This window comes from Cinclus cinclus, chromosome 2, assembly GCF_963662255.1.
Source record: "Cinclus cinclus chromosome 2, bCinCin1.1, whole genome shotgun sequence".
Lineage (NCBI taxonomy): Eukaryota > Metazoa > Chordata > Aves > Passeriformes > Cinclidae > Cinclus > Cinclus cinclus.
Genome location: NC_085047.1, coordinates 33,041,359 through 33,051,715, shown reverse-complemented (window position 1 = coordinate 33,051,715; position 10,357 = coordinate 33,041,359). Strand labels below are relative to the sequence as shown.

General features: G+C 59.8%; 2 protein-coding genes across 2 annotated transcripts; one reads left to right on the top strand and one right to left on the bottom strand.

Moving 5' to 3' along the window:
• Window positions 1-1,665: 1,665 nt before the first annotated feature.
• On the bottom strand, window positions 1,666-2,067 carry LOC134057035 (thyroid hormone-inducible hepatic protein-like). The gene has a single exon (XM_062514007.1). It carries the CDS (start codon window positions 2,065-2,067, stop codon window positions 1,666-1,668), a length of 402 nt encoding a protein of 133 aa, XP_062369991.1.
• A 5,480-nt stretch (window positions 2,068-7,547) lies between these two features.
• On the top strand, window positions 7,548-7,949 carry LOC134057028 (thyroid hormone-inducible hepatic protein-like). The gene has a single exon (XM_062513996.1). The coding sequence runs from the start codon at window positions 7,548-7,550 to the stop codon at window positions 7,947-7,949; it is 402 nt and encodes a 133-aa protein (XP_062369980.1).
• The last annotated feature ends 2,408 nt before the right edge of the window (window positions 7,950-10,357 follow it).

Genomic DNA, 10,357 nt, shown 5'->3' with positions numbered 1-10,357 from the left:
GGCAGCTGCTTGCCTAGAAAAGCAGAACTTCTGGGTGTGGGTGCAATGAGCTCCTTGGGTGCCTGTGGCCACAGGGCCGGTGTTCGGGCAAGCCTGCCCCGCACCTACCATCCTCCTGGGGAGCCCACCCCAGGCCTTGGCTCAGGAGGGGGGAAATGTCACCACACCTGGGTACAAATGACCCCATGTTGTCCCCAGTACCTCCTGCCGACACATCTCCCATGAGTCTGATTACCCCAAAGCCCTCAGAGCTGTCCTTGTCCTCCCTTTAACCTGACCAAGACCCTTCCAGGTGTGGGGCACCTCTGGGTCTGGCCTCAGCTGCCCCCTCCTGAGCCCCCAGTCCCCTCATCTGCTCACACACCACAGCTGGCTGGAGACCCTGTCCTTGCAGCCCACACTCGGGCAGGACAAGACAAAGCCAGAGCGGTCTCAGCAGCTGCGAGAAAAGGCCTGATCAGGAGACAGGAGATGGGAATCTCCAACGTATCCCAAAGCAGGGATATCTGGACATGGGGCTGGGGTCTTGAGGGGGGCTGCTACCTGGTGGTGCTGAGACCTACAGCTCTATTGGCCCTCACTGTTGCATGAATCTGGGGCACATTTGCTCTTCTTTGCACACAAAAATCAGGCATCAGCTTTTGGGGTGTTGCTGTCAGCAGAAAGAAGGAACATTTCAGCCTGAGTCTGGTGACACAAAGGACCAGGTTGCCCAGTGAGTTTGCACAGGCCCTGAGGTTGGACACAGCTCTGAGCTCCCTGGTCTCGTGCAAGATGTCCCAGCACACAGCGGGGCATCACTCTAGGTGGTTTCTGAAGATCCCCTCCACCCCAAACCATGCTGTGACTTTGAGATTCTTTGTCCCTTTTGCATTTCCCAGCATTGTCCCGGGAAATTCCCACCCCACTGAGACAGTGTCCCCCTGACCCTCAATGGGGCACTCCATGAGTGGAAGCACCACAGTGACAACGGTTCCACAGGGATTCTTTTATTAGCAGAAATGGGGGGAGATGCCCTTGGAGTCCAGGTACCAGCTGGAAAAGGGCTTGGCAGTCTCAGGGGACTGTCGGAGGCTGGGGCCACCTCACAGCATTCCCAGCTTCACGCCACTCTTTGAAAATAAAGAGGAGGGCACGAGCCTGCAGCTCTTCCAGCGGACTTCCCGGCGCTGCCAGATGCTTCTTCCTATGAGGATAAATCTCCATCTGGTTCTCCAGAGGTCACAACCATCTCCGGTGTCAGCGTCGGTGCCCGTGCCGGGAGATCCCATCAGCTGCCACAGCGTGGGGAACGTGAGCGTGGCAGGGAAGAGCCTGCGATGGTCAGCGACGGGGACGTCTTGTGCTTCCTGACACCAGCACCTGTTCTGCAACAGCAGCATTCCTTAGCTCCAAGGATTGTGCCAGGGGGACTCATGGTCCGTCAGCCCTGAGTCCACAGACCCTGAACCCCTGCAGTCTCTGCACAGAGCAATGGGATGGGTTCCCTCACCCGGCAAGGAGAGGGATATCCAGCCCCAGCTGAGGGGGCGGCCCCCATTCCAAGGCCCTTCCCAGCAGGTTCCCACCCTGGCACTGTTGGGCACCTCTCTGGGGAGAACACCCATTGTCTTGCTGCCCCCGGACTCTGTCCCCCCCGGCTCTTACCTGGTGGCCAGGACAGGGTCACCAGCTGGGCTGCCCCTCGCTGAGGTTGATCTGCTCCAGGATCTGGCTGTACCTCCGGGTCAGGGCGTTGGTGTCCCTGGTGAGGTGGGTGAGGACCTGCTGCAGGCCAGTCAGGTGGTGGGACAGGCGCTCCTCGAGCTGGGCATCCCCGGCCTCGCTGCTGTCCAAGGATGTGTCCGCGTCGGGGTCGGCACCGCTCGGGCTCTGGTCACCGGCAGAGGCCAGGCCTTTCTCCACCATGGGCTTGATGGCCTTGAGGAGCTGGTAGCGCTCGTAGAGATCCGTGCGGCTCTCCGCGGCCGGCGCTGCCCCCTCCTGCTGTGGGAAGACCCCTCGGAGCAGGCTGGGGAACATCACCTCCTGCTCCATCTTCTGGGTGGCTGAGAAGTACTGCTCCATGGCCCTTCTCCTACAGCTCTGGCGGCGCTGCTCTGGGATCTCCTGAGAGTGTCGCCTGCTCCCTGTCCCTGCTGGGGCTTTTTATGCGGTGCTGGAGCACGTCCCTCCTCTGCTGTCCCCCCTTGATGTCCTCCCCCCTGCCAGCCCCGGTTGGGCTGGATGGCCTTGGCTTGGCTCCAGCCCAGCTGGGGCTCGGCCATGCCTTGTCCCTGGCTCTGTGCAATCTCTCCTGGCTCAGCCTCCCCGTGGCCTTCGCCCGAGCTGGCCAGGGGTCCCGCTGCCTCCCCGTGCCAGGAACTATGGGGGGAGGGGGGGGAGGTAGCAAGGAGGAGCGGTGCCCAGGGTCTCTCCCATCCTGTCCCATATTATCTAAATCCCCCAAGACGTTCAGTTCTGGGACCCTCTGGGTGTGGGTCCAGCTCCTGCCCCCCAGTTTGGGAAGGCTGCAGTGGACCGTCACCTCCCCTCATTCCTGCTGCCATGCGCTCAGGACGTGAACGGTCCAGGGACATTGAGCAACCCCTTTAGCACGCATATGGAAATTTCACTGCAAATACACTGGAACGAGGGTGTCTGGGACACTGGAGCCTGCTGGCAGAGACCGGGGTCCCCGGAAACATCCATTTCCCCCAGCCTGCCCCTGAGCTCAGCAGGGATGTGGACAGGGACAGGGACAGGGACCGGGACCCGACTCCATGATGTGGAACTCCTGTGGCAGCAGCACAGAGCCATTGCTGGCCCCAGGGGGTTGTGGACAAGGGTACCCTGCCGTTGTCCAAAATCTGAGAGGGAAAAAGCCACAGCCAGGGCTCGAGCCAGCATTGCCTGTCCCTGTGGTGTGTGGCAATCAGGGAAAATGGTTCTATTTGGGGAAAGGCTGTGGGGTACCTCGTTCCTTTTGCAACCCTTGGTGCTGGCAGCTCTCCCTCTGTCCCTGGGTGTCCCAGCCAGGTGCCCGCACTGCCACGCATCCTTTCCCCACCAGACCTGTCCTCACCACCCCTCTTGTCCCTTTCCTTGTGTCCTGAAATCTCTTGCTGTCCAGCCATGGGGCCCAATGCTGCACCAAGGTGTGTGGGTGCTGCTGGCCCCGTGCAGGTGCCAGACAGAGGCTTGGCCACATCAGGGCACCTGGGCCACTGCAGAGCTCCCTGGACGTGCAGGCACATCACAGGGCTCTGGGGACAGAGTGACACAGGGGATGCTCTGCCCTCCTGCTCCTCCCACCGCTTCCAAAACTGCTCATAGTGAGCGTGGCAGCACTTTTAGGGGTGACAGGGTCTCAGCAGAATCCCATTGCTCTCCGGCTCCCCATCCATGGGAAGCAAATTATTGCCCAATCCCCTCTGTGCCTCCCATTAGCCAAAAATGGCCCCCACATCCCCCGCATCCTGCTGGGAGACACTGGGGAGAGCTGGGGAGCTGCCACCGCCAGCAGGGATGGCAGGAGCAGGAGGACAAGGACTGCTGCTGGAGCACAGCACGGCCACCACAGGGGTGCATGCAGCACAGCTGGGTTTGGTCTGAGCTGAACCGGGGTGCCCAGCCCTGGTTTGGGACCACGGGGAGGCTCCTCAGGACCACCAGGGCCCCCAGGAACTGCCCTGAGATCCTCCAGTCTCTGCTGACACAGACCCCCAGATCTGGGCAAGCTTAGCCCTGACCTGTTGCTCTCCTGGGGAGCCCAGCCCCAGCCTCAGCTCAGATCCTTCCACCACATGTGTCCCCAGGTGTCCCTGTGGAGGGTGGCACCATGCTCTGCATATGGAGGTGGGGGAAGAAGGAAGAGGATGATACCACGGCAATGACACCCTGACACCCTGCTCTCCTGCAGGTGACCGAACAGCTGTGTGCCTGTGGGAAGTGATGAAAAAATTCCTTCTTTCGCTTTGCTTACTCGTGCAGCTTTTGATTTTCCTGTTAAACCGTCCTTATCTCTACCCACGAGTTTCCTCACTTTTACTCTCCCAGTTCTCTCCCCCATCCCACCTGGGGGAATGACAGAGCAGCTGAGTAGGGCTGAGTTGCCACAGGGGTCACACTATGACATCCACAGTGAAGCTCCAGCGCCGGGCAGCTGTGTCCCACGCCGAGGCCATCCTGGGGGGACACTATGATGTCTCTGAACCTTTAGGAAACTCCATGGTGGCCCAAAAATCCTCAGAGCATGGGGCTGCCAGTGTGTGCACACCTCTGTGCAGCACTGGGCCCCACTGCAGGACAGACAGGGATGCCAGGGGCACCCAGAAAGGGACAAGAGGAGCAGTGGGTTCAGGTGTGAGGGGGAGAGGGCAGGTGCCAGAATGGGCACCTGGCTGGGCTATGAGGGAACAGTGCTGCCAACACTGAGGGTTGCAAAAGGGAGGAAGGACCCCGCGTCCTTTCCCAAAATAGAACCATTTCCTCCAATTGCCACACACTGTGAGATAAGTGGGGACAGGAGGCCTGGCCATTGACCAGCCATGGCCTCTGCTCCACAATGGGATGCAGCAGTGGGACCCACAGGCCAGGTCAAGCAAAGGCTGTAGAGAGGCTGGGCTAGGAGCCAGGGGTGGCAATGAGTGGAGGTGCCCAGGTTCTCTCCTATCATTTCTCATACTGTCTCAACCCCCCAACATTTTCAGTTTTGGGGTGCTGTGCGAGTGGGTCTACCTCCTGGTCCCTGGTGTGGCCAGTGTGGCCAGGCTACAGGCAGTGGTGCTGCTGAGGACCCTCAGCTCCCCCACTTGTTGCTGCCACACACTCAGGATGTGAACACTCCTGGGACATGGAGCAGCCTCTGTCTATGACTGCCAGCCTGAACACAGCAGAAGACACGGGTGTGGAATAGCTCACAGTGTGGGATTGCTCTGCAGCATGGGATCCCACACTGGTCATGAGGACATACAAAAGGAACACAGATGTGACCAAATGCCACAAGGAGAACTGCATACATAGGATGGAGATATCATTGCCAACAGTGAAGCACAGGTGGTGCCAATTTCACAGCCATCACCCCCATTGTGGAGCAGAGGCCATGGCTGGTCAATGGCCAGGCCTCCTGTCCCCACTTATCTCACAGTGTGTGGCAATTGGAGGAAATGGTTCTATTTTGGGAAAGGACGCGGGGTCCTTCCTCCCTTTTGCAACCCTCAGTGTTGGCAGCACTGTTCCCTCATAGCCCAGCCAGGTGCCCATTCTGGCACCTGCCCTCTCCCCCTCACACCTGAACCCACTGCTCCTCTTGTCCCTTTCTGGGTGCCCCTGGCATCCCTGTCTGTCCTGCAGTGGGGCCCAGTGCTGCACAGAGGTGTGCACACACTGGCAGCCCCATGCTCTGAGGATTTTTGGGCCACCATGGAGTTTCCTAAAGGTTCAGAGACATCATAGTGTCCCCCCAGGATGGCCTCGGCGTGGGACACAGCTGCCCGGCGCTGGAGCTTCACTGTGGATGTCATAGTGTGACCCCTGTGGCAACTCAGCCCTACTCAGCTGCTCTGTCATTCCCCCAGGTGGGATGGGGGAGAGAACTGGGAGAGTAAAAGTGAGGAAACTCGTGGGTAGAGATAAGGACGGTTTAACAGGAAAATCAAAAGCTGCACGAGTAAGCAAAGCGAAAGAAGGAATTTTTTCACCACTTCCCACAGGCACACAGCTGTTCGGTCACCTGCAGGAGAGCAGGGTGTCAGGGTGTCATTGCCGTGGTATCATCCTCTTCCTTCTTCCCCCACCTCCATATGCAGAGCATGGTGCCACCCTCCACAGGGACACCTGGGGACACATGTGGTGGAAGGATCTGAGCTGAGGCTGGGGCTGGGCTCCCCAGGAGAGCAACAGGTCAGGGCTAAGCTTGCCCAGATCTGGGGGTCTGTGTCAGCAGAGACTGGAGGATCTCAGGGCAGTTCCTGGGGGCCCTGGTGGTCCTGAGGAGCCTCCCCGTGGTCCCAAACCAGGGCTGGGCACCCCGGTTCAGCTCAGACCAAACCCAGCTGTGCTGCATGCACCCCTGTGGTGGCCGTGCTGTGCTCCAGCAGCAGTCCTTGTCCTCCTGCTCCTGCCATCCCTGCTGGCGGTGGCAGCTCCCCAGCTCTCCCCAGTGTCTCCCAGCAGGATGCGGGGGATGTGGGGGCCATTTTTGGCTAATGGGAGGCACAGAGGGGATTGGGCAATAATTTGCTTCCCATGGATGGGGAGCCGGAGAGCAATGGGATTCTGCTGAGACCCTGTCACCCCTAAAAGTGCTGCCACGCTCACTATGAGCAGTTTTGGAAGCGGTGGGAGGAGCAGGAGGGCAGAGCATCCCCTGTGTCACTCTGTCCCCAGAGCCCTGTGATGTGCCTGCACGTCCAGGGAGCTCTGCAGTGGCCCAGGTGCCCTGATGTGGCCAAGCCTCTGTCTGGCACCTGCACGGGGCCAGCAGCACCCACACACCTTGGTGCAGCATTGGGCCCCATGGCTGGACAGCAAGAGATTTCAGGACACAAGGAAAGGGACAAGAGGGGTGGTGAGGACAGGTCTGGTGGGGAAAGGATGCGTGGCAGTGCGGGCACCTGGCTGGGACACCCAGGGACAGAGGGAGAGCTGCCAGCACCAAGGGTTGCAAAAGGAACGAGGTACCCCACAGCCTTTCCCCAAATAGAACCATTTTCCCTGATTGCCACACACCACAGGGACAGGCAATGCTGGCTCGAGCCCTGGCTGTGGCTTTTTCCCTCTCAGATTTTGGACAACGGCAGGGTACCCTTGTCCACAACCCCCTGGGGCCAGCAATGGCTCTGTGCTGCTGCCACAGGAGTTCCACATCATGGAGTCGGGTCCCGGTCCCTGTCCCTGTCCCTGTCCACATCCCTGCTGAGCTCAGGGGCAGGCTGGGGGAAATGGATGTTTCCGGGGACCCCGGTCTCTGCCAGCAGGCTCCAGTGTCCCAGACACCCTCGTTCCAGTGTATTTGCAGTGAAATTTCCATATGCGTGCTAAAGGGGTTGCTCAATGTCCCTGGACCGTTCACGTCCTGAGCGCATGGCAGCAGGAACGAGGGGAGGTGACGGTCCACTGCAGCCTTCCCAAACTGGGGGGCAGGAGCTGGACCCACACCCAGAGGGTCCCAGAACTGAACGTCTTGGGGGATTTAGATAATATGGGACAGGATGGGAGAGACCCTGGGCACCGCTCCTCCTTGCTACCTCCCCCCCCTCCCCCCATAGTTCCTGGCACGGGGAGGCAGCGGGACCCCTGGCCAGCTCGGGCGAAGGCCACGGGGAGGCTGAGCCAGGAGAGATTGCACAGAGCCAGGGACAAGGCATGGCCGAGCCCCAGCTGGGCTGGAGCCAAGCCAAGGCCATCCAGCCCAACCGGGGCTGGCAGGGGGGAGGACATCAAGGGGGGACAGCAGAGGAGGGACGTGCTCCAGCACCGCATAAAAAGCCCCAGCAGGGACAGGGAGCAGGCGACACTCTCAGGAGATCCCAGAGCAGCGCCGCCAGAGCTGTAGGAGAAGGGCCATGGAGCAGTACTTCTCAGCCACCCAGAAGATGGAGCAGGAGGTGATGTTCCCCAGCCTGCTCCGAGGGGTCTTCCCACAGCAGGAGGGGGCAGCGCCGGCCGCGGAGAGCCGCACGGATCTCTACGAGCGCTACCAGCTCCTCAAGGCCATCAAGCCCATGGTGGAGAAAGGCCTGGCCTCTGCCGGTGACCAGAGCCCGAGCGGTGCCGACCCCGACGCGGACACATCCTTGGACAGCAGCGAGGCCGGGGATGCCCAGCTCGAGGAGCGCCTGTCCCACCACCTGACTGGCCTGCAGCAGGTCCTCACCCACCTCACCAGGGACACCAACGCCCTGACCCGGAGGTACAGCCAGATCCTGGAGCAGATCAACCTCAGCGAGGGGCAGCCCAGCTGGTGACCCTGTCCTGGCCACCAGGTAAGAGCCGGGGGGGACAGAGTCCGGGGGCAGCAAGACAATGGGTGTTCTCCCCAGAGAGGTGCCCAACAGTGCCAGGGTGGGAACCTGCTGGGAAGGGCCTTGGAATGGGGGCCGCCCCCTCAGCTGGGGCTGGATATCCCTCTCCTTGCCGGGTGAGGGAACCCATCCCATTGCTCTGTGCAGAGACTGCAGGGGTTCAGGGTCTGTGGACTCAGGGCTGACGGACCATGAGTCCCCCTGGCACAATCCTTGGAGCTAAGGAATGCTGCTGTTGCAGAACAGGTGCTGGTGTCAGGAAGCACAAGACGTCCCCGTCGCTGACCATCGCAGGCTCTTCCCTGCCACGCTCACGTTCCCCACGCTGTGGCAGCTGATGGGATCTCCCGGCACGGGCACCGACGCTGACACCGGAGATGGTTGTGACCTCTGGAGAACCAGATGGAGATTTATCCTCATAGGAAGAAGCATCTGGCAGCGCCGGGAAGTCCGCTGGAAGAGCTGCAGGCTCGTGCCCTCCTCTTTATTTTCAAAGAGTGGCGTGAAGCTGGGAATGCTGTGAGGTGGCCCCAGCCTCCGACAGTCCCCTGAGACTGCCAAGCCCTTTTCCAGCTGGTACCTGGACTCCAAGGGCATCTCCCCCCATTTCTGCTAATAAAAGAATCCCTGTGGAACCGTTGTCACTGTGGTGCTTCCACTCATGGAGTGCCCCATTGAGGGTCAGGGGGACACTGTCTCAGTGGGGTGGGAATTTCCCGGGACAATGCTGGGAAATGCAAAAGGGACAAAGAATCTCAAAGTCACAGCATGGTTTGGGGTGGAGGGGATCTTCAGAAACCACCTAGAGCGATGCCCCGCTGTGTGCTGGGACATCTTGCACGAGACCAGGGAGCTCAGAGCTGTGTCCAACCTCAGGGCCTGTGCAAACTCACTGGGCAACCTGGTCCTTTGTGTCACCAGACTCAGGCTGAAATGTTCCTTCTTTCTGCTGACAGCAACACCCCAAAAGCTGATGCCTGATTTTTGTGTGCAAAGAAGAGCAAATGTGCCCCAGATTCATGCAACAGTGAGGGCCAATAGAGCTGTAGGTCTCAGCACCACCAGGTAGCAGCCCCCCTCAAGACCCCAGCCCCATGTCCAGATATCCCTGCTTTGGGATACGTTGGAGATTCCCATCTCCTGTCTCCTGATCAGGCCTTTTCTCGCAGCTGCTGAGACCGCTCTGGCTTTGTCTTGTCCTGCCCGAGTGTGGGCTGCAAGGACAGGGTCTCCAGCCAGCTGTGGTGTGTGAGCAGATGAGGGGACTGGGGGCTCAGGAGGGGGCAGCTGAGGCCAGACCCAGAGGTGCCCCACACCTGGAAGGGTCTTGGTCAGGTTAAAGGGAGGACAAGGACAGCTCTGAGGGCTTTGGGGTAATCAGACTCATGGGAGATGTGTCGGCAGGAGGTACTGGGGACAACATGGGGTCATTTGTACCCAGGTGTGGTGACATTTCCCCCCTCCTGAGCCAAGGCCTGGGGTGGGCTCCCCAGGAGGATGGTAGGTGCGGGGCAGGCTTGCCCGAACACCGGCCCTGTGGCCACAGGCACCCAAGGAGCTCATTGCACCCACACCCAGAAGTTCTGCTTTTCTAGGCAAGCAGCTGCCAATCAGCAAGTTGCCCAAATAAGGGCAAGCACAGTTTCCCCAGCCAGAGGGAGGATTTCAGAGCTGATCTGCTCTCCACGTCCCTCCTCAGCCAGAGCAATGTTGCAGCCTTGTCTTATCCAGAGGAAACGGAGCACGAGAGGCATACTGGGAGAGACACGGGCCAAACCCATTGCAATGCCACCTCTGGCTGGGGCATCATGGAGCTCTGTCTTTGGAGCACTTCTCCCTCCATGCTGACTGCAGAGCCAGGTGTTGAACCATAAGGAATGGAAGGACACTGGTTCCCGGTGAGGAGAGGACCGCGGAGAGGGTGATGTCCCTCTGGTGCCTTGCCTGGCTGTTGCTCAAGGGTGGGATCTGTGTCCCCTGGAGAACACGGCTGGCTGTGCCGTTTTCGGCTGCGGTAGCGACGATTTTCTTCACCGAGGCTGGTATGGGGCTGTGTGTTGGATTTGTGCTGATGCTAAGGTTGGTAAGGTACAGATGTTTTGGTTGCTGCTGAGCAGGTCTTGCAGAGAGCCAAGGCTTCTGCTGCTTTCTGCACTGCCACGCTGGAGAGGGAGCTGGGCTGCATGGGAACCTGGGAGGAGTCAATGGTGGGATAGTTGATCCCAACTGACCCAAGGGATATTCCAGACCATATGACATCATGCTCACTATAGAAGGTGGGAGGAAGAAGGAAGGAGACTTTTGGAGTGATGGCCTTTGTCTTCCCAGGTCACCGTTACCTGTGCTGGAGC